Genomic DNA, 24,650 nt, shown 5'->3' on the forward strand with positions numbered 1-24,650 from the left:
AACAAGACAAAAGTTTTATTTAAATAGTGCACAACCAAGCCACTTGCTAGCACTGAAACTGAAAACCTGTGAAAGACTAGCAGTGCGATGATTCAAGTTCTCTATTAAAACCCCACTGCTATAATGTTGATGGAGAATATCTGTTTTAAACAATTCCGTGTATCATGTAGTTCCCGTCAGGGCTGCCCTATTTCCCCTTTGTTATTTGCTCATTCTCTTGGCCCAGGCTGTCCAACAATCAGTCAGTCATGAACCTATTACCATGTATAGCACCAGGTACTTTATTTCTCTATATGCCAATGATATATTGCTTTTTATCCAGGATGTTCGGTAGTCTCTTCCCCACCTTCTAAATATATTCAACAATTTTCGTCAGATCTCGGAATATAAAGTTAATTGGGGTACATTTGTTTTATTGCCACTCAACGCATCAGCAAGACAGCTGAACTCCATATTCAATATCTCTGTCGTTCAGAACAAGAAATACTTAGGAGTGTCAATCTACCTTTCAATTGCAAACAATGTATAAAACAACTCCAATGCACGTATGACAGAAGCAGAAGCAGATTTACAAAGATGGAAAATATTCCGTTATTGTTTCACTCTTGCATCTCTTTTATTAAAATGAATGTCCTCTCAAGAATTAATTTTCTCAGCTCAATGATACCTTTACCACTAGCTAAAGACCACTGGGGGAAAAAATCCATTCTTTAACATCTAGGTTTATATAAGGGATTAAAAACCCAGATTGAAACTGTCCAACTCTCCAATAACAAAAAGGAGAAAGGGGACTCGGTGTACCTAACTTCCAATGGTATTACTGCTCATTTGTACTGCACCCTATTTCCAAATGGTTAAATCACGCTTCCCATGTGTCTTGGAGGTCAATGGAAGAGAATATGGTGCACCCTCATAGGTCATAAGATCTGATCTACTCCAACATTTCACTCGATCAAGAAAGAAATGTGGCTTGATTTATTGCTGAAGTGATCTCTACTTGCCAAAAAGCACAGCAAAATTTTGTCTAACTGGTTTGTTCACTCTCCTATTTTTCATTAGAATAATCTCCAACTGGGAAATCAACCAATATCTTTCCCTCAATGGAACAGTAATGGGGTGCATTTGTGGTCCTGTTGGCCCCCAAGCATTTGAAACAGAAACATTTCAATCTACCTGGCACATCATTCTTTTTCTATCTCCAACTCCACACAGTGATGCACACTTGTGGTGTGCCTTGGAACACACCTCTCGCCACATATCCATTTCATATAGCTCTGACCAGCCCCAGTGGACTGGTCTTGACAATATATTCCATCTTACATAAGGAATCTTGTAAGCCCCTATCTATTGATTGACTGTGGAAGGAAGACCTCTCCTCAAATATCTCCAACCTAAATTGGAAACTAATATGGCATAACACGCAACTATCTTCTAGGAACCCCAGTCATCAAAATATTCATTTTAATTTCATATACAGAACATACTTCACTCCCCACACATTGCATAAAATGAAAGCTTTACCATTTACTGCACCCTATGCACTCAAAATGCATTGGGCACATTTTTTCATATAGTGTGGGAGTGCCCAAGGGTTGCAGAGTTCTGGAAAAGAGTTTCAGAGTTGCTATCAAGCATAATATCCAAAACAATTCCTTACTTGCCTGAAGTCCTGTTACTTAATGACAACTCCAACTTGGAACTCTGTTAAGCAGAGACAGCTCTGGCTAGCTGGCCTTACAGCTGCCAAGGGACTAATAGCTGTAGATGGAAAGCTCCTCATTCTGTCAATATACAAAGATGGCCTCTTGATTTCACAGCCATAGCAAGCATGGAAACCTGGGCTGCTGACATGCACCAGGCAAAAACAGAAAAATATTTCACACTGGGAACAAATGATTACTATAATAAAATCATATAATTTATCTCTGTGTCCATGAGGTCCAGGGTGGGTGGGGGTGGGAGAGAGCAAAAGGGAGGGATATGTGAGTGGGGGTTGAGAGGTGTGGCAAAACAAATGCCCTTATTTTTTCTATTTTGTTTTTGGTTGTTTGTCAACCCAGCCACTGAGGATGCACAAGCCAGTGCATCCTTAGTGCCGGTCCCAAGCCCGGACAAATGGGGAGGGTTGCGTCAGGAAGGGCATCCGGCGTAAAATCTTTGCCAAATCAAATATGTGGATCATAAATACGATTTACATACCGGATCGGTCGAGGCCCGGGTTACCAACGACCGCCACCGGTACTGTTAACCAGCAGGGTGTCGGTGGAAACTATGCTACTGTTGGGTGAAGGAGAAGGAGAGGGGGAAGGCATGTCCAGAGGCAGCTAGAGAGGAGGAAGTTTAGGCGTGTGGAGGTGAGAGTTGGAACTTTGAATGTTGGCACTATGACTGGTAAAGGGAGAGAGCTGGCTGATATGATGGAAAGAAGAAAGGTAGGTATACTGTGTGTGCAAGAGACTAGGTGGAAGGGGAGTAAGGCCAGGAGTATCGGAGGTGGGTTCAAACTCTTCTACCATGGTGTGAATGGGAGGAGAAATGGGGTAGGGGTAATTCTGAAGGAAGAGTATGTCAAGAGCATGCTGGAGGTGAAGAGAGTGTCAGACAGAGTGATGAGTATGAAGCTGGAAATTGAAGGTGTATTGCTGAATGTTATCAGCGCATATGCCCCGCACGTTGGGTGTGAGAGGGATGAAAAAGAAGAATTCTGGAGCGAGTTCGACGACGTGGTGGAGAGGGTACCCAAGGAGGAGAGAGTGGTGATTGGAGCGGACTTCAATGGACATGTTGGTGAAGGGAACAGAGGTGATGGGAAGGTATGGAGTCAAGAAGAGAAATGTGGAAGGACAGATGGTGGCCGATTTTGTGAAAAGGATGGAAATGGCTGTGGTGAATACATATTTCAAGAAGAGGGAGGAACACAAGGTGACGTACAAGAGTGGAGGAAAGTGCACACAGGTGGACTATATCTTATGTAGAAGGCGCGATCTAAAAGGGATTGGAGACTGCAAGGTGGTGACAGGGGAGAACGTAGCTAGGCAACATCGGATGGTGGTCTGTAGGACGACTTTGGAGACCAAGAAGAGGAAGCGAGTGAAGACACAGCCGAAGATCAAATGGTGGAAGTTGAAGAAGGAAGACTGTTGTGTGGAGTTCAGGCAGGAGTTAAGACAGGCACTGGGTGGTAGTGAAGAGTTGCCAGATGGCTGGGCAAGCACTGCAGAAATAGTGAGGGAGACAGCTAGGAAGGTACTTGGTGTGTCATCAGGACAGAGGAAGGAAGACAAGCAGACTTGGTGGTGGAATGAGGAAGTACAACAAAGTATACAGAGGAAGAGGTTGGCAAAGAAGAAGTGGGATAGTAAGAGAGATGAAGAAAGTAGACAGGAGTACAAGGAGATGCAGCGTAAAGCAAAGAGAGAGGTGGCAAAGGCGAAGGAAAAGGCGTATGGTGAGTTGTGTGACAGGTTAGACACTAAGGAAGGAGAAAAGGACTTGTACCGATTGGCTAGACAGAGGGACCAAGCTGCAAAGGATGTGCAGCAAGTTAGGGCGATCAAGGATAGAGATGGAAATGTGCTGACAAGCAAGGAGAGTGTGCTAAGAAGGTGGAAGGAATACTTTGAGGGGCTGATGAATGAAGAAAATGAGAGAGAGAGAAGGTTGGATGATGTAGAGATAGTGAAACAGGAAGTTCAGTGGATTAACAAGGAGGAAGTGAGGGCAGCTATGAAGAGGATGAAGAGTGGAAAGGCAGTTGGTCCTGATGACATACCTGTGGAGGCATGGAGATGTTTAGGAGAGATGGCAGTGGAGTTTTTAACTAGATTGTTTAACACAATTCTGGAAAGTGAGAGGATGCCTGAGGAGTGGAGAAGAAGCATACTGGTACCGATTTTCAAGAACAAGGGCGATGTGCAGAACTGTAACAACTACAGAGGTATAAAGTTGATCAGCCACAGCATGAAGATTTGGGAAAGAGTAATAGAAGCTAGGTTAAGAGGAGAGGTGATGATCAGCGAGCAGCAGTATGGTTTCATGCCAGGAAAGAGCACCACAGATGCGATGTTTGCTTTGAGAATGTTGATTGAGAAGTATAGAGAAGGCCAGAAAGTGTTGCATTGTGTCTTTGTAGATTTAGAGAAAGCATATGACAGGGTGCCAAGAGAGGAGGTGTGGTATTGTATGAGGAAGTCAGGAGTTGCAGAGAAGTATGTAGGAGTGGTGCAGGATACGTATGAGGGAAGTGTGACAATGGTGAGGTGTGCGGTTGGAATGACAGATGGGTTCAAGGTGGAGGTGGGATTACATCAGGGATCGGCTCTGAGCCCTTTCTTGTTTGCAATGGTGATGGACAGGTTGACAGACGAAATCAGGCAGGAGTCTCCATGGACGATGATGTTCGCGGATGACATTGTGATCTGTAGCGAGAGTAGGGTGCAGGTTGAGGAGAGCCTGGAGAGGTGCAGGTATGCACTGGAGGGAAGAGGAATGAAAGTCAGTAGGAGCAAGACTGAATACCTATACGTGAATGAGAGGGAGGACAGTGGAATGGTCAGGATGCAAGGAGTGGAGGTGACAAAGGCATTTGAGTTTAAATACTTGGGGTCAACTGTCCAAAGTAACGGGGAGTGCAGTAGAGAGGTGAATAAGAGAGTGCAGGCAGGGTGGAGTGGGTGGAGAAGAGTGTCAGGAGTGATTTGCGACAGAAGGGTACCAGCAAGAGTTAAAGGGAAGGTTTACAAGATGGTTGTGAGACCAGCTATGTTATATGGTTTGGAGACAGTGGCACTGATGAAAAGACAGGAGGCGGAGCTGGAGGTGGCAGAGTTGAAGATGCTAAGATTTTCACTGGGAGTAACGAAGAAGGACAGGATTAGGAATGATTATATTAGAGGGACCGCTCAGGTTGGACGGTTTGGAGACAAAGCAAGAGAGGCAAGATTGAGATGGCTTGGACATGTGCGGAGGAGAGATGCTGGTTATATTGGGAGAAGGATGCTGAATATGGAGCTGCCAGGGAAGAGGAGAAGAGGAAGGCCAAAGAGGAGGTTTATGGATGTGGTGAGGGAAGACATGCAGGTGGCTGGTGTGACAGAGGAAGACACAGAAGACAGAAAGAAATGGAAACGGATGATCCGCTGTGGCGACCCCTAACGGGAGCAGCCGAAAGTAGTAGTAGTAGTAGTGTTTGTCAATTTTGTGCTGTTTAATACATGGACATTTATGACTATATCCATTTACTTTATTTTTGATCTAGCAACTTGTAACCCTACACCTATATAACCATGTTTAAATACCAATAAAAAATTGATCACAAAAAAAGGACAAGAAAAAGTTACATTCACGATGTGAAACATCAAGTTTTTGTTGGGTATGATAAAAACAGCCCATCATACCTAGTCTACTACCCAGATACAGGAAGAGTCCTTAAACTCAGACTTGTGAAGTTCTTTACAAAAACTGTAGTCGAATGCCAACTCAGGATCTGGAAATGAATGATGATGAGCCTCATGGGTAAAGATTTGTATCCCCCATGCCCAAAGCCAAGACGGCTGATCAAAGTTCAAAAGAGACACAAGAGCCCCAAATTGAAACTTCACAGAGTGACAAAGACACTCGGACAGGACAGGGAGAAAATAGTCATAGTACACGTTATTCCAACAGAGAGCGGAAAACTGTGTCATGATAGGCAGCTTGATATATGTAATGACATGTACAAGACCTGATCTAAGTTGCATTGTCAGCAAGCTGTAACAATACCTATCAGAGCAAAAGGAACCACACTGGATAACTGTCAAATACGTGTTGAGGTACTTGGAAGGGTACAATAGACCAGGAGTTGTGTTACAAGAACAGAGAGAAAAAACTTAAACTTGTAGCACATAGTGATGCTGATTGTGCAGCAGATCAAAATGACAGACAAAGTTTATCTAGAAATGAGCCTGTTGTTTCATGGAAATCTAAGAAGCAGCCAACAGTACCTTTATCTACTTTTATATGTGAAGTCAAGTCAATTTTATTTGTATAGCCCAATATCACAAATTACAAATCTGCCTCAGTGGGCTTTACAGCAACACAACATCCTGTCCTTAGACCCTCCAATCTGACAAGGAACAGAGTATATGGCGCTGGCTGCAACCACACAAGAAAGTTTGTATCTTGAACAGTTATTGAATGGAATGGATAGTGAGTGCCAATATGCACCAGTAAAAATCTCTGACGATAACCAAGGTGCAATTGATCTGTCAAAGAACCCACCGGAGATGTAAACATGTCAATATCAGGTATCAGTAGATTCAGATTAGATGAGATTATTTTATCAGCCACGCGACCAAGGCTGGTGGAATTTGATTTTGGTACACAAACTCTGCAGCACAATCATACATGGACAACAACAGACACTCCATATATTATCACAAACAATACAGTTACACAATAACAGAAATAACACATCATGCATAACAATTAGGTGAATGGTGATGTTTATGCAAATTATGTGTGAGGGGGGGACTATAGGGAGGAATTTAGAGTCCTGATGGCTAGGAGAAAAAAACTGTTTGTGAAGCGTTTAGTCTAAGTGGACAGTGACCTGTAGCGCCTCCCTGAGGGAAGGAGCTGGAAGAGGTGATGAGCAGGATGTGAGGGGTCGGAGATGATCTTCTTTGCTGGCTTTACAGTCCGGTTAGTATGTAGAGATTCAACTGAGGGAAGTGGGTTGCCTATGATTTTGGATGCCTTGTTGACAATCCACTGCAGTTTTTTCCGTGTCTGACCGTCCGTGCCACTGTATCATACTGACAGTCAGACATTCCATTCAGTCTGCACACAGTGATAGTTAAATAACCACTGAATATTGTCCAACGGGAGACAAGGTTGCAGATGTTTTAACTAAGCCTGTAATGAAGTTCAAGTTTGAAAAATGTATGGGTTATATGTTTGGAATGTGAACTGCCAGACAGTTGTCAAGGGTGTCATCGTGCACAACATGTGTAAGTTGATAAAGTTTTTTTTTTAAATTTATTTCTGATTTTTCCCTTTTTTCTCCCAATTTAGTGGCCAACCGATCCCTATTTTAATTCAAACACCCACCCTCGTACTGCATGCGTTCGCCAACTGCATCTCTCCGGCCGGCAGTCTTGAAAGAGACCGCCTCCCCACTTTCGTGACAAGGCGACTCCAGGCCGAACCACTGTTTTTTCCGACACACACAGAGACGCATTCACGTGATGAACACAAGCCGACTCCGCCCCCCTCCTGAAGACAGCGTTGCCAATGATTGCTGCTTCATCGAGTCCAGCCATAGTCGGATCTGACGAGACCGGGGCGCGAACCCCAGTCCCCAGTGGGCAACTGCATCGACACAAAGCCAATGCTTAGACCGCTACACCACCGCGGACCCCTGATAAAGTTATTTTGAGTATGACTTGTATAGTATAAGAGCAAGTGGGGTGTTAACTTATAGGCTAAGATGTTGTTAAGGTGTGCTCTTACATTGACGTCATGACCTGTGAGGGTTGTACAAATGATGATGTGCAAATAACGAACAAAAACCCCCATCTGTTCCAGTTCAAGCAACACTGATGCTGAGCAAATATGATTATTCCTCCGTGAAACATGTGTAATTAAACTGGTTCTCCTACCATTATGATGACAGTGCTAACAGTTTCCATCAGAACTACTAAGTGTTCTCAGAAACCGCCCATTACCATGACAATATTTCCAGCCCTCTGCCGGTACCCTGCTGGTTATGTGAGTTGTCATGGCAGAAGTGGTTGTTCTCGATGCACCGCTGTCAGGCATGTGCGTTCAAGAGTCCGCTTTTGTTGCTTTACACAAAGCCAGACAAACCTCTCGTCTGAACACACTAAACCTTTACATAGTGGAAAATACTGTGGATAGCACATGCAGAGATACCCACACAAACATCGACTGAGCCTGAAACAAACACAAACCGTTGGTCTACACACACACACACACACACACACACACACACACACACACACACACACACACACACACACACACACACACACACACACACACACACACACACACACACACACACACAGAAACAGTGGTACACACACACACATAAATTCTCCACTGTGGAGATGACAGTGGACTTCAGGAGGAGCTCCCCAACACTGTGGATCCCACAGCAGACACAGGATCCACAATCTCCCAGGACCCAAGGTAGGCATCCAACACAGGCCCAGCAGAGGATGTACTTTCTGCGCCAACTCAGGTAGTTCAACCTGCCTCAGGAACTGCTGATTCAGTTCTACTCTGCAATAATCCAGTCTGTTCTCTGCACATCCATCACTGTCTGGTTTGGTTTGGCCACCAAACAGAGAGGAACAGATTACAATGGACAGTCGGGACTGCAGAAAAAAATCACTGGTGTCAACCTGCCCTCCATTAGGGACTTATACATCTCCAGATTCGAGAAATGAACAGACAATATCACTACAGACCCATCACACTCTGGTCACAACCTGTTCCAAGTCCTCTCCCCTGGTAGGTGCTACTGAGCGCCGTACGCCAAAACAACTAGACACAATAACAGTTTCTTTCCGCAGGCCGTCACTCTGATGAACACTGAACTCGATAAATCTAAGCACGCTGTATATCCTGTATATTGTACATATGCATGCATAATCTGTCATGTCCACCTACCTCATGTATATAAGAAACATGCCACCATATTTATTCCAGCATCTTTGCACTCTGCACCACTGCCTTCCTGTTTCACCTGTATATAGCCATTCCTTGTATATATCCCTGAAGATTGTTGTGTTGTTATTCTATGTAGGTACATTGAGAGCCACTAAATCGGAGTCAGTTTCCGTGTATGTTTAAAAATACATGGCCAAATAAAGAGGATTCTGATTCTAAGCCTTGCCAGATGATATTAGACTTGTTTAATTGAGAGAAACAAACTCACAGCAGTCAACAGCCACAGGGACACAATCACCACATTAAATTGGACTAATTTGTTCCTGCCATTTAAGAAATGAAAATGTTTAGGGGTAAACTTGGGTGATGTAGAGGTGATGTAAATAGAAATACTGGTTTCTCTTCCCAGCCTTTTCCCCTAATTGCCTTAGGTTCTCAGTTGAAGAGCAAGGGAAAATAACTGACCTCCATTTTGTTCTCCACTACCCTGAGGACTGCCGTCAACAAGCCTAACAGGCAGTCAGTTTAGATTTGATGTACTTAGCATTTACAAAGTCTCAGCCAGGTACCTCCCCGAAGAGTTGCTATCTAATTATGAGTGTTCAGGTTGGCTGAGTGCATCAGTCTGTCAGTCACAGGGCCACCAAAACAACAACGATGCCTTCCAGGACAGCTTTGGCCTTTTTTGGAGTGATTTGGTTGCCTTAGTAAGACTTGGTTCACATATTTTTTTCTAATTATGCAGTTTAATAAAGTACACAAACAAGTAGAATCTAATAAGGACACATTAAAAAGAGGGGTATGTCTGTGGTTATGAAATGAGCTGTTCTGACACTAGCAGAAATCCTGTGAGGAAAAAAAAAAAAAGGATCACGCTAATCTGTCGGTAAAATACCCCAGCTAACATCTTGTTGAATTACATTTTTTTTTAAAGTTTTGCACTGGGTGGATTCTGCAGGTAACTGTGTGTTATTTATTTTTACACCCCCCCCCTTTTTCTCCCCAAGTGAATTTTTGGCCAATTACCCCACTCTTCCGAGCTGTTCCGGTCGCTGCTCCACCTCCTCTGCCGATCCGGGGAGGGCTGTAGACCACCACGTCTCCTCTGATACATGTGGAGTCACCAACCACTTCTTTTCACCCGACAGTGTGGAGTTTTGCCAGGGTGACGCAGCACATGGGAGGATCACGCTATTCCCCCCCAGTTCCCGCCCCCCACCGAACAGGCGCCCCGACCGACCAGAGGAGGCGTTAGTGCAGCAACCAGGACACATACCCACATTTGGCTTCCCACCTGCAGACACGGCCAATTGTGTCTGTAGGGATGCCCGACCAAGCCAGAGGTAACTCAGGGATTCAAACCAGCGATCCCCGTGTTGGCAGGTAACGGAATAGACCACCACACCACCCGGATGCCCATGTATGTTATGTTTACAAAGTACCACACATACTGTTTATGTAGACACGCATAACATATATTATCTCATGCGGCATTTGAAACTTACAGGGACTGCGGTGGCTTGGCGAGGCCAACATCATAAAATCATAAAATCAAGACTTTCAAGGCAGAAACATAAACCTTGTGGAGCCACTGAATGACTTTAAATAACGTGAGGTTTTAACCCAGTCTTAACTATCTACGCTTTCTACAATGATTTATGTTTCAGCTTTGCAATACGTGAAGCTTTCTGACATTGGTAATCACCTCCATTGAACACTTTTACCATAAATCTCGAAATAAATGTCACCTTGTTATTTTCTTTCTTGTGTTGCTGACCATTTGTCCTTGTGACTCACCTTCTGCCTTGCAGGTCTTTGTGACAGGGTCCATTTCATAACCTTCATAGCACTCACACTTAAAGTCTCCCTTGTAGTTGATGCAGGTCTGGCTACATGCAGACGGGTTCTCACACTCGTCAATGTCTGCAGGAAAGAGGAATTAATTAAAGTAAAAAAACGTGTCATGCACATTTAATAACAACCAGGCTTAACCAAAACTGCTTTACACAGAGGGAGCATGCTTCTACTAGAGCAGTGATTAAAATAGAAACATGCTGAATAAAAACATCACATGCAACACTCACCATGCACAAGTCTATTAAAAAAAAGGGATGACTAGTCAACCAAAGGGGAAAGAGAGAAAAAGAGACAGAAGGACAACACAAACACATACAAAGCAGATAGAAACAAATTCGCTTTAACAATATCTGCAGGACCTTTCAAGTTCGCAAGAATGTTTTCAATGGCGGAGTAAAGGGTGGACATAGAGGTTTATAAATGCAGTGGCAATGGAAAGGTCCCACTTGAAAAAAAAATTCTCATTGGAAAGGAAAAAAAAAAGACATCACAATGCAAGCAAAAGCGTTCCATTGGACTTGGTGCTCACAAATATCTGCAAATATCCTTACAGGAGAAAAGGAGCTTTTCTATAGCTGTAGCAAGCAATGTTAAGTGTAAAAGGATGTGGAATGGTGTGAATGACATCGTGTCTGTGCATGTGTGCTTTAAGTGCTTGTGTGTGTGTTGATGTGTGCTGTGAGTGATTTTTTCCCCCTATGAGACTGACAGGCTGGGCACACTAAACACAGATGGACAGCTAGAGACGCTCAAAGCGGCACACACACACATACACACTTGGTCAGCGACCAGCAGGGCAGCGAAAATATTTTAATCTGTTCTGAATTTGTCCCGAAGCATTCAGTCAGTCCCTCTAACACACACACACACACACAAGCTCTCTCCTCATCTGACCCCCCCCCCTTATTTTTAATCTTTTAAATTCATTCTGTGCAATGTTCTTGGGTACCTTGAAAGGCGCTTTTAAATCCAATTTACCATTAGTATTATTATTATTATGACTATTATTATTAATAATACAGTATGCATCAAATGCATGTGTTCCTGTCTGTCTGTTTACCTCCACATGTCTTCTTATCCAGAAGTTGGTACCCTGTGGGACACTGGCACTCAAAACCAATTGGCTGATCCATGCAGATGTGGGAACAGCCACCATTGTTGAGCATGCACTCATTCAGCCCTGGAGAAAAATGGAGAAAGCCAAACGTCGGATACCGGCAATCAAAAGGGTGGATCAGATCTACAGTCTCTGCACTGGCAGCAGATCAGAAGACTAGAACATTATCTTGAGGTAGATGTACAGAACGGTTCATGAAAAGCACAGTGTGTCTTTGCAACAGGTGTACTCTACTCAATGTGCAGTAAGAGTAAAAGCAAGTAACAGTGCTCTGAGGATTTCCTGCCAAGAAAGTCTACCACAAATGAGGTAGGGTACTCTGGAAGTTAAAAGGGACTTTTGCACAACTCTGTATTATGCAATGCTACACCATTATTGCATTCTAAACAGAAAGAAAAAAAACAAGACAAAATGAAAGGTATAGAGAGAGAGAGAGAGAGAGAGAGAGAGAGAGAGAGAGAGAGAGAGAGAGAGAGAGAGAGAGAGAGAGAGAGAGAGAGAGAGAGAGAGAGAGAGAGAGAGAGATCAAAGTGTCATTTGTGAAACTCACCAAAACACTCTCTCTCTATTTCTCTATTTTCTCTCTCTAGTAATCACAAAGTCACTGGTTCGATCCCCAGCTCCTACAGAAAGTGTGTCGAAGTGTCCTTGAACAGCCTCCACCAGCAGTGTATGAATGTGTGTGTGAATGGACGAATGTGAGTCATGCATTGTAAAGTGCTTTGAGTGGTCGGTAGACTAGAAAAGCGCTATATAAATGCAGTCAATTTACCATTCTATTATGTTTCTACTTGGAATTTCAGAAAACACATTGTTTAAATGAATAATAGCAGCTGAGATCACCGGATGAATTTCCTCTCTGATGGTTCATTCAAATGTATATTTAAACAAACGGCATCTGGCACTGCTGTACAACGCAAGTTAACAACCACAGTTATGAAACGAAAACAGCGGAGGAGCAGCACCTGTTCCTCTCAACAGTATACCATCTGATCTGGTGCAATACAGGTCTATCTGTCAGTTACCAATGCAGTTTGTACTGTGATGGACAAATGCAGTCATTAAAATCCCCGAGTGTTGATTCAAGCTTGTCATTCTGTCAGTGATAATTCAAGTACAACAATACACTCTCCACCAAGACACTCGCTGACTTGAAGATAAGCCATGAGAAGAATATTCACATTGCACCCCCCCCCCAAATAAAACATTTAGGTTTTCATATTTGTTCAGCTGAATATGTGGCACAATTCATTTTTATATGTTTGTCTCTGTGTGCATCGAGACATTGGGGAGAGATGGGGCCGCGAGCCATCCCCAGCGGAGCTCGGGCGAAAGCACACTGGGTGAGATGTACCTTTTGTTGTCTTCCTATAAAACGTGATTTATGACAAAATCTCCTGTATGTACAGATATCAGCAGACTTAAAGCACCATAGCATCCAGGACTGATATCCCATCACTGATTTAATTGGTAAGACAAAAGCAGTCTGCCAATCACACTAAACTCCACCGTTCCCTTCTTGCCAGTTCACCTTTCTCTAGCGACGAGAGAACAGAAGGCGGGCATACTTTTGTTTGAGGCTCAACTCCCAATCTTTTAGGAAAGTGACTGTTCGTGTGACAGAAACGCCCGAGGAGGGCTCTGGTGTAAAAATACTAACAGCTTCCCAGACAGCTTCAGCAGATAGATATGATTTAAGGGGCACTTCTTTAATCCCTGGGGTAAATAAACACAGCATTTTTCTCTGCTCCCTCCATGTTTCTCTCTAGCTTTCCTTTTTCCCTTTTTGCAGCTATCACTGCTGCCTCCTCTTCTTCACTGTTCTTCTTATGGATGTATGCAATGGTCCGGTGTTCAGAACTGAATGTCGAGCAGCGTAACGACCTATTGCTCGGCCAATATATAGGTGTACCTTCTGTTCATAAAAAGAAAGGCATGCCGTAAAAACCACACGCTTGAGAGCTCTCTTAAAAGAAATACATTATAATACATTTCCTGATGCAAGGCTGAGGTAATAAATGCAAAAAAAAAAATATATATATATATATATATATATATACACACACACATGCTTTTTAATGCATTTGTGAGTCTGTGTAGGCATGAACAGCCTGCCTGACTGACTATCGAGTCTACATGTCACTGTGGTGCTCCCTCAACTTGGGAATCATCTTGTGAGTGGAGGGTTGAGTGAGCGGCGTGATGAGCTAAGGTGTCTGTGGACACGCTTTTAATGAGCTGAGAAACTGGCAGGCAGGCAGAGAGAGAGAGAGAGAAAGAAGACAGAGGGAGATAGGGAGGTGTCTCTCCATGTGGTTCCCCCTCCCCAGCCGTGGTCAGTCTGGAGCCCCTCCTCCCTCTTTCTCCAAGTCCTATTTTCCACTTTTCCTCTCCTCTCAGAGTTCATCTTCAATCCCTTTATTCTGTTACAATGCACACGTTCACTCGCTTGCCACTGGGACTTAGGTCCATCTCAGAGAGGGAATGTGGCTAAGTATACTTGTGTGAGCGTGTGTACATGTACACATGCATGTGTATGTGTGTGTGCATGCTTGCCTCTGTAAAGTGTGATTGATGTGCTTCAGTGAGACTCTCTCTGAGAAGAGCAGCAGGGTTTTTGGCAGCGAGGCCAGATGCTCTCTCTCTCTCTTTGTCTGCCTACCAGTCTGTCTTTATCTTATACCAGACAGCAAAAGTCTTTCTGCCAGTGATTCAAAATAACAGGGAAAATTAATAGTCATAGTTACCTTCGGGCCTTAATTTTCACATGGGTAGAAGAGAAATAGGATTGAAGAGATAATAATCAAGACATTTCTAAACCTTTGACCCTCACTCTATTGAGGCTGGGAAATAACAAGAGAATATGAGATGAAAAAACACGGAGAAGAAGCACGACAGAAGGAGAGAGAGAGAGAAAGACGGAGAGAGCAAGAGAGAGAAAGATAAACTACATAGAGTCAATCATAAAAGACTATCAGAACCCACTATACTCCCCAGTTACACTAAAAGAACTACTGGACAAAACAAAACCAAGGAGGCCTGTGCTGTTGATGGCATCCTAAATGAAATGATAAAATTCACAGACCCCAAATTCCAATTGGCTATACTAAAACTCTTTAACATTGCCCTTGGCTCCGGGATCTTCCCCAATATTTGGAACAGACGATTGATTATGCTGCACCACAAACGTGGAGATAAATTTGACCCCAATAACTACCATGGGATCTGTCAACAGCAACCTAAGGAACATCCTCTGTATGATCATCATCCAGACTCCCAGATTTCCTTACTGAACATAATTTCCTGAGCAAACCCCAAATTGGCTTTTTACCAAATTATCGTACAACAGACCATATTTTCACCCTCAACACCCTAATTGACAACCAAATAAACAAAAAAAAAGCAAATTATTCTCCTGCTTTGTTGATTTCAAAAAAAGCTTTAACTTTAGTATGGTAAGAGGGTCTGCTGTACAAATTGTTGGAAAGTGGTGTTGGAGGAAAAAAATGTATGACATCATAAACTCAATGTACACAAACAACAAATGTGCTGTCAAAACAGGGAAAAAACACACAGACTAAGGACAGGATGTTGTACTGCTGTAAAGCCCACTGAGGCAAATTTGTGATAATAGGCTATACAAATAGAATTCACTTATTTCCCCGAAGTCAGGATGTCAGATAAGGACGCAGGTTGTGTCCGACCCTCTTCAACATATATATCAATGAACTGGTGAGGGCATTAGCACAGTCTGTAGCGCCAGTGCCTGGCATCAGCCTAGCAGACAGAATTCAAATGCCTACCATTTGCATATGATCTGGCGCTCTTTTCTCCAACCAAAGAAGGGCTACAATAGCATCTTGATCTCCTGCACCATTTCTCCAAGACCTGAGCATTGACAGTGAAGCTAACCAAGACAAAAATATTGATATTCCAAAAAAGACCCAGCCGCCAGAACCACAAATATAAATTCTTTCTAGATGCAATTGCTTTAGAACATACAAAAAAAAAGATACCTATTTTGGCCTAAACCTCAGCAAACTTCGCCAAGCTAACTTCACCAAAGCTATGAACGACCTGAGGGACAAGGCAAGAAGGGGTTTTTATGCCATTAAAAAGAACATCAAGTTGGACATCCCAATTCAAATCTGACTTAAACTGCTGGACTCTGTTATAGAACCCATTTTCCTTTATGGTTGCAAGGTCTGGGGTTCATTCGCAAACCAAGATTTTACAAAATGTGACAAACACCAAATAGAGACTCTGCATGCAGAATTCTGCAAATACTTTCTCCGCGTCCAACGGAAAACACCAAATAATGCATGCAGAGCAGAACTAGGACAATACCCACTAATTATCAAAATTCAAAAGAGAGCATTTACATTTTATAATCACCTAAAAGTAAGTTAGACAGACACACTCCATAACAAAGCTCTTGCCTACAGACAGAGCCTAATGAGAAGCCCCCTCAGCCAACTGGTTCTGGGATTCTGTGTACAAACCGAAGCAGAGCCCCCAGACAGAAACGCCATTAGACTAAACCAAACTATAAGAAAACACATTGGCAAGCATCAACCAAAAACCAGAGCAAACCAGAATGTTATTTGGCTTTAAACAGAGAATGCACAGTGGCAGAACACCTGAGCACTTTGACCGATCCAAAACGAAGGAGATCCTTGGCCATGAACAGACTCAGCGAGCATGCTCGCCGTGGAGAAAGGCCGACACAGGCAGACCTGGCTCCCCAGAGAAGCTAGACTGTGCACCAACTGCCGACAGCAGGAGGTGGAACCCGAGCTGCACTTTTTAGCCTTCTGCCATCAGAGACATATACTACTCACAGATTACAAACACCCAAAAAGATTTTGAAACACGACTAATAACAAAGAACTTCCAAATCTGCTGGGTGAAATACAGCAACGAGCAAACAGAGCAGCAAGTTTTCTGAGCTGTTGTGACCGCAAAAGGGCAGCCAATGGAGTACAACCGCTGTGAAGACTGTCAATCTGTACTGATCTCTGCACATAGACATATTGTACATACAGAACAGATTCCTTTAAATACATTCTAAAAAAAAAAGTTTTTTTTTGTCCTATTTTTGTACATACTTCTTGGTATTTATATTTTTAACCGCAATGTCCACATTCTAATTTTGTTTTAATCTATCTTTACTTATGTATATATATATATATATATATATATATATATATATATATATACACACACACATACACACACACACTTTTTAACAGCAAAATCACAATTCTCTATATTTAAGTTAAATTTACCTATTTTTATTTACATATTTGACTACAATGTTGCAATGTGACACATTCTGTTTACACATTTCTTTATTCTAGTAAATATTTAATTACTGTAAGTGCACTTTTTGTTTTATTTCACACTTGCTTTGGCAATGCAAACGTATGTTTCCATTGCCAATGAAGCCCTTTTGAATTTTAATTTGCGAAACAGAGACAGAAATGGGAGTGAAGGAGAGAGAGAGGCAAAAAAGGGAGAGAAAAGGGGGAGAGATCATGAAATGGAAGTTTTTCTTTTAACCTTTGATGATGATGAGCAGATGCAGGCTCTTATTCTTCTGCTCATAGGAGACAGACCCTAATTTGAGTCAGTCTCTGAAGCCTTTGAAATGTACACTGACAGGAGGGAGGTAGTCACACTTTGTTATGGTGAGCATAAATTACGATGCAGCATCAGGGCTTGAATTTCATTTTATGTAGATGTACATGTGCTCTATGGCTGAGCCTGACACAGGAGATTTACTGGCTCGCACACAAGTGTTTTTTCCTGATCTCTGTGAAGAGAAAAGGCTAAAAAAAGAAAAAAAAAAACCAAAAAAAACCCCTGCAAAGTGAAATCAAAAATATTTCAGTCAAAGACGACTTTGTAACATAAAAGAGCTTTTTATAAATGAATGAAAGGCACACGGTTTGTCAAGATAAGAGAGCCTTTTTGCTAAAGCGTCTTTCAAAAGAGCCCTACAAAGATGTCTGAGATTGTGTTTGTGTGTGTGAAGCGATCTCTTACCACACTCCTTTTTGGGCTCATCCGAGCGGTCCTTGCAGTCCTTCACAGAGTCACACACCTTTGTGCTGTCGATACACTCTCCATTCTTACACAGAAACTTCAGCGGTCCCTCGCACTTGGTGGCTGCAATAAGATGCACATGACGGATTTAAAAGGTGCTGGATTAAGTTTAACTGTGGCAGGCTGGGTGTGGTTTGTGTATTGTTTGCATGGCAGGAAGAAATGGGAAAATCCCATCTGGTCCATAAGCAACCCTTTCCTTTCATGGTTCTTTCATACAGTATGTGTGTGTTTGTGCTTTTACAAGAGAAAACCCCGTGGACTGTGCATCATGGTGGACTGTCTGCACACTGGATTACTATAGACCATTGTTAACTAATGTATAAAGGTCTAGAAAGGGAGACTCGTTGAGTGGCCTGACATTACCTGTAAAGGGAATATGATTTTTTTTAACCATACTTCAACTGCTACTTTTAATAGATCGCACACAACCTCCAAAACTTCATCTCACAGTATGTCCTCGCTTGAACCATGTTACAATATCCTTTATGGCGATGAGTAAGCATACACTGTTGAAAATTGATGAGAACATATGTCCACAGCTCAAAAAGTCTGCAGTCAGTTTAATTATCACTCAATCATTGACAGAATTTCAGGGTACAGCAAGTATGAATATCAAGTCCCATACAGGCAAACATTGCTTTGATTAAGTCCAATTTCAGAGGACTTAAAATAATTTCCAGTTGGGTGGTAATTTATGCAACAGAGAAGAAGGAAACCATGATATCAGCTTGCAAACTGCTGCCAACAGGGCCTAATGAATAAAGCACCAAGGGTCATTTTGAGAAACAGTATTGGTTTAACTTTCTTAAAGGGAATCTAACTGTAATCTAATTTTACTTCCGTGGATTTTCTAATTCCAGCAAAATATGCAGGTGCACCTATGCTAAACCTACAAATTAAGAGCCACGCCACCAATCAAACCTAATAAACTCTCTCTCGCTCTCTCTCTCTCTCTCTCTCTCTCTCTCTCTCTCTCTCTCTCTCTCTCTCTCTCTCTCTCTCTCTCTCTCTCTCTCTCTCTCTCTCTCTCTCTCTCTCTCTCTCACACACACACACACACACACACACACACAAACATTAATTCACAAACATTAATCCACAGAAATAACTGAAACAACAGCTGAAACACAGGAGTGAACCACATTATCCATATCCATACACCACTCACTGTAACACAACAGTCTCTATACACCATTCACTGTAACACAACAGTCTCTATACACCACTCACTTTAACACAACAGTCTCTATACACCACTCACTGTAACACAACAGTCTCTTTTCACCTGGATTTTAAAGAAATCTTATTTGGCTAACTTTCTAATGGTGTTTTGTCACTAAATGACCCTATTTATGGAGGCGCAAATACTATCAAAGTGGAACTATGTTACACTTGAAGTCACCCTTAAAGTCACCCTTGCCTCCTCATTTGAATTGTTGCCATGTAGGCGATGATATTGCCCCCCTCTAGTCACTAAAAATAGATCCATATTTTCATTTGTTCCGCAAGCCATTAAGTTTTTGAACAGCTTAATGCATATAATAATAAGCAGGATGTCCAGCTGGTCTGGGCAGGAGTTGCTCCAGTCCTAACTATTGTTTTCTCTTTTTTTTTTTGTTGCAAGGTGCGAGGTATGTATATGGGTATGTATATGAGTGTCTATTGGTGACTCTGTGATATTGTGATGAAATGCATTGTGATTGTACTGCAAACCAGTTTCCCCATGGGGACAGATAAAGTATCTGTCACTAACCCATCCCCACACACAGCCGATGCACCGATGTAACCCAATAGTCACCTCTCAATGACCAGCAATTTCCCCCAAGTCTGGCTCAAAGCTGAATACACACTGTACAATCAAAAGAGAGGGTGCAGGGCGTCCGGGTAGCATAGTGGTCTATTCCGTTGCTTACCAACACGGGGATCGCCAGCTCGAATCCCCGTGTTACCTCCGGCTTGGTCGGGCGTCCCTACACACACAGTTTGCCATGTCTGCAGGTGGGAAGCCGAATGTGGGTATGTGCCCTGGTCGCTGAACTAGCGCCTCCTCTGGTTGGTCGGGGTGCCTGTCGGGGCGGGGGGGAGGACTAGGGGGAATAGCGTGATCCTCCCACCCGCTACGTCCCCCTGGCGAAACTCCTCACTGTCAGGTGAAAAGAAGCGGCTGGCAACTCCACTTGTATCGGAGGAGGCATGTGGTAGTCTGCAGCCCTCCCCGGATCGGCAGAGGGAGTGGAGCAGAGAGGGTGCAATTTCAAAATAGCAAAGTTGGGATATTTCATATCTGCGGCCGGTTTTCTCCAGGAGCTGTAATATGTTATCAAAAATCTTACACAAGTGGGGATGTACAACGGGACAGAGAGAGAAAAAAAGATTCAAACCAACAAATGCATACAGTACATACAAACAGACAGGTGAACTGTACGATAGATGGATTTTGACAAACACATATGGACAGACAGGCAGACTCTGAGGCAGTTGCATGGAAATGGACAGACCGAAAGCTGAACAGTAAGGAGAGATGGGCAGATGCAGACGTTTGAACCCACCGTTGACACAGCCAGCTTCGTCGCTGTGATCAGGGCAGTCGTGGACCTTGTTACACTGCTTGGTTCCATGGATACACGATCCATCACCACACTGGAACTCATCAGGACGACAAGTCAGCAGGGCTGTTAACACACACACACACACACACACACACACACACACACACACACACTTCATAAGCCACTCAAGCAAGGAAACACATTTTGGAATCATTTAAAGTCACGCCCACAACAATGTCCTCTATTACCATGCACACATCCATCGCTATAAATCATTATGCAGGTGCTTGGTGCTGCTTAGAACAGTGGTATTTAACCCACGGGCCTGTGATGAACGATTTCTGAGCGATTTTCAATAATTCGATCCCGTAAGATGGAGGTCGCATGGAGCCACCCCGTGTTCCATCAATATCCCAGACACAGACAAGTTTTTATCTCTGTATGCTGGGAAACTCACTTCCAAACCACACACAAAAAAACAAAACAATGTACACAACAGAGAGGGACATGACTTAGTGTTGGCAAGACAGACAGAATGTATTCACAGAGTGGACTCTTGCAACACAGAGCCTCCGCCCATACATACAAACACATGTGAACATATGTGTGAACATATTTTAATTCTCTCTCTCTCTCACACACACACACACACACACACACACACACACACACACACACACACACATAGACAGACGACGCCACAGTGATCATCCCAACAGAGCTGTGCTCCCTATCAAGGAGATTGATCTGAAAGCCAAACATCTGACTGAGCCAGTAATCTGTTTTTCTATACAAAGAAACACACACTCATTCTTGCACATCAGGCAGGGAGTGACGATAAGAGCTTAATGAATCTCACCAATAATTGTCATCAGATAAGTTGCGAAAAGTCAGACATTTTCCTTTTTGCAGCAAAGTAATGGGTCAGAAATGTAGCAAAACCGCTCGCGTTGCTGTAACTTTCGGCCGTCATTATACTTTGAGCGAGTGATTAAAATCACTAATTTTGACACTGTCTGAGCTCTCAAAAGTAGTGAAGTTGTGAACTGACTGGCTGAAACTACACTACAACACATGGTGCTACTGAGAACAGAACATGGATTTTGGAGCATACCACACCTATACCGATATGGTTAAGTGTAAGTGTGCCACATCCATCAAGCATCAGCAACTAGGGCATCCGGGTAGTGTAGTGGTCTATTCCGTTGCCTAGCAACATGGGGATCACCGGTTCGAATCCCCGTGTTACCTCTGACTTGGTCAGGCCTCCCTACAGACACAATTGACCGTGTCTATGGGTGGAAAGCCTGATGTGGGTATGTGTCCTGATCGCTGCACTAGCTCCTCCTCTGGTTAGTTGGGGTGCCTGTTGGAGGGGGGAGGGGGAACTGGGGGGAATAGCGTGATCCTCCCACACACTACGTCCCCCTGGTGAAACTCCTCACTGTCAGGTGAAAAGAAGCAGCTGGCGACTCCACATGTATTGGAGGAGGCATGTGGGAGTCTGCAACCCTCCCCGGATCAGCAGAGGGGGTGGAGCAGAAATCGGGATGGCTTATAAGAGAAAAAGGGGGGAACCCCCCCCCCAAAAAAAGCATCAGCAACTAGGTTGATTACACGAGAAGACAGCCAGATAACATACAGCGGTGTCTCCTGAAATACATGGTGGACCGTAAAACATTACAAGGAGACTGAAGCATAGCAGTATCTTCACAGTGGTTAAGTAGGCCACATATTGCTGCATCATTTACGAGACAAAGTACACGGTACTTCTGAAGGTTTAGTTTCAAACTAGTCAGTCAGGCAGTTCACACTATCGAGTTTGGCTGGGCTCTGCTGGCATGCCTTGCTGTGGTGGAGACAGAGAGGTGAGAAAGACCACCGTAGCAATTGTTTAATTCCACTCTGACATTAAATGAGGAGCGAGACAAAAATCTCTTACAGTATTGTCACATTTTTTTTCAATTTTCCCCCTTTTTCTCCCCAATTGTATCTGGCCAATTACCCCGCCCATTATTTATTTATTTATTTTGAGCCATCCTGGTTGCTGCTCCACATCCTCTCTGCCAATCTGGGGGGTGCCCCGACCGACCAGAGGAGGCGCTAGTGCAGCGACAAGGACAAATACCCACATCCGACTTCCCACCCGCAGACATGGCCAATTGTGTCTGTAGGGACGCCCGACCAAGCCGGAGGTAACATGGAGATTCGACCCGGCGATCCCGTGTTTGTAGGCAACGGAATAGACTGCTACGCTACCCGGACGCCAGTATTGTCACACTTTTTTAATATGTTCATGAACAGATGCACAAAGCGTAGCTACTTAAGTGCATGCCTTGATCTCAGAGCACACTCCCTTTATACCTTGCAGCCAAAGCATGCTACCTGTCAAGGTCACAATGGTATGTACCCAGAGTTTCCCCCTAATCCTGGTTGGAGGAAGTAGCCCATCTTTACTGCTGGACTGTCATCCTAATGGATAACAGGACTTGCTCAAAGAGTTCATAGGTCAGGTCTCCCCTCGTCCTTATCTTCCAACTCATAATCCTCCAGGACTGTTCCTTCAGACCTTGTTCCACTCGAGTGAGTTTCCCATAAATTCCTCTACTATCAGCTATCAGTTAGCAATAGGCCTTTATTAGCTCACACGGAGAAGACACTTTATACCACTACCTTTGTTCTGCTACCCATGAGCTTTAAGCATCTACCCAAGCAATGTAAACTAAAGTTAAATGTGGTATAGGTCATACATGGTCAAATATTAAAAGTAAGCAAACATCATATATGAATTACCCTCACAAAGACCAAGCAGTTTCAGTTTTTGGGGAGAGTTAGATATTTTTGGGGTCTTTTTTTGTCAACTTAGTTGCTAAACATGTCTAGCAAACAAGGATGTGCTATTGTTAAAGAGCAAAGAGACCATACATTGCTGCTGTAGATGAGAATATGCTCATCATCCAATTACAGAGGCTGGTAATATAATGATGTAAATATTCATTTAAAAATTATGCAGGGCGGCACACTGGCGCAGTGGTTAGCATGGTCGCCTCACAGCAAGAAGGTCCTGGGTTCGAGCCCCGGGGTAGTCCAACCTTGGGGGTTGTCCTGGGTCGTCCTCTGTGTGGAGTTTGCATGTTCTCCCCGTGTCTACGTGGATTTCCTCCGGGGGCTCCGGTTTCCTCCCACAGTCCAAAGACATGTAGGTCAGGTGAATCAGCCATACTAAATTGTCTCTAGATGTGAATGTGTGTGTGTGTGTGTGTGTGTGTGTGTGTGTGTGTGTGTGTGGGCCCTGTGATGGTCTGGCGGCCTGTCCAGGGTGTCTCCCCGCCTGCTGCCCAATGACTGCTGGGACAGGCTCCAGCTTCCCACGACCCTACGTAGGCTAAGCGGTTTGGATGATGGACGGAAAAATTATGCAACTAATATCAACTATTAGCATTAAAAGAATTTTACTGAAACTAAACCTGCTACTATGGACAACAGTCGATATTTGTTGAGTTCGAAGTTTATGGGTAGCACGGGTTGTAATAAAATGTTTTGTTCTTACTGTTGACAAATGCCATGAAAAGCCTCTATTCCTTCATGGATGTTTTTCATTTCCTGAAATGACTTCAATGTAACAAAGATTTATTTTGTGATCTATGGAAAGTAGCTTAGTTTTCTGGCAGAATGGAATGTGAAGAAATCCCTGTGCATATTTGGCTTCACACTGGATGAAATATGGGATCTTAACCCATGCCAGATTGTTTATGACAATGCCCCACATTGTTATAGGCTGTGATTGGCTGTTGTATGATGTCAGTAGTGGGACTGTCAGTAACTGGCATCAGCCTTTTTGCCGCATCCGCAGTAAATGCAAATGTGTGACACTGAAATAATGAAAATAGTCTCTATCAAATGGGGCATTTCGCTGCCTTTCTAAGTCACCTTTGGAAAAAGTGGAATTCACAAGTTTGTCCACAAAAACAGATTATGCTGTTTAAGGCTGAAGCTATGTCATGACATAAACCATGGCATCCCATGGCATTCTGAAAGGGAACTACATGTGGCATTCAGTCTTTTCATAGCATTTGGTGACAGTGAAAAAAACTAAATTACAGCAACGTCATCCTTAAAGCAATAGGGCAAATGCAATTTAAATTGCTTTCCCAATCAGAAGAATCAGCTTGGCCCCCTTGTTGCCAAGGAATTTAAGGTGCAGACACTGGGTCAGACAGAACCAGGATGGCCGTCTTGGCGGCTCAGCCAGTTAGATGCCTACCGTGTAATCTCAGGCCTGATCGCAGAGTCCTGGGTTTAAATCCAGCCACTGAACCTTTGCTGCATGTCTTGACTCT

General features: G+C 43.5%; 1 protein-coding gene across 1 annotated transcript in view; it reads right to left on the bottom strand.

Moving 5' to 3' along the window:
• Positions 1 to 24,650, bottom strand: part of LOC130123413 (low-density lipoprotein receptor-related protein 8-like) — a 156,117-nt gene that overhangs the window by 22,191 nt on the left and 109,276 nt on the right. Inside the window, exons 6-9 of the mRNA XM_056292565.1 lie at positions 20,311 to 20,433; positions 17,699 to 17,821; positions 11,594 to 11,713; positions 10,474 to 10,599 (exon numbers count right to left, since the gene is read on the bottom strand). Of these exons, the coding sequence (XP_056148540.1) occupies positions 10,474 to 10,599; positions 11,594 to 11,713; positions 17,699 to 17,821; positions 20,311 to 20,433 (492 nt within the window). The remainder of the gene's footprint in view (positions 1 to 10,473; positions 10,600 to 11,593; positions 11,714 to 17,698; positions 17,822 to 20,310; positions 20,434 to 24,650) is intronic.

The sequence above is a fragment of the Lampris incognitus genome, chromosome 14 (assembly GCF_029633865.1).
Source record: "Lampris incognitus isolate fLamInc1 chromosome 14, fLamInc1.hap2, whole genome shotgun sequence".
Classification (NCBI taxonomy): Eukaryota; Metazoa; Chordata; class Actinopteri; order Lampriformes; family Lampridae; genus Lampris; species Lampris incognitus.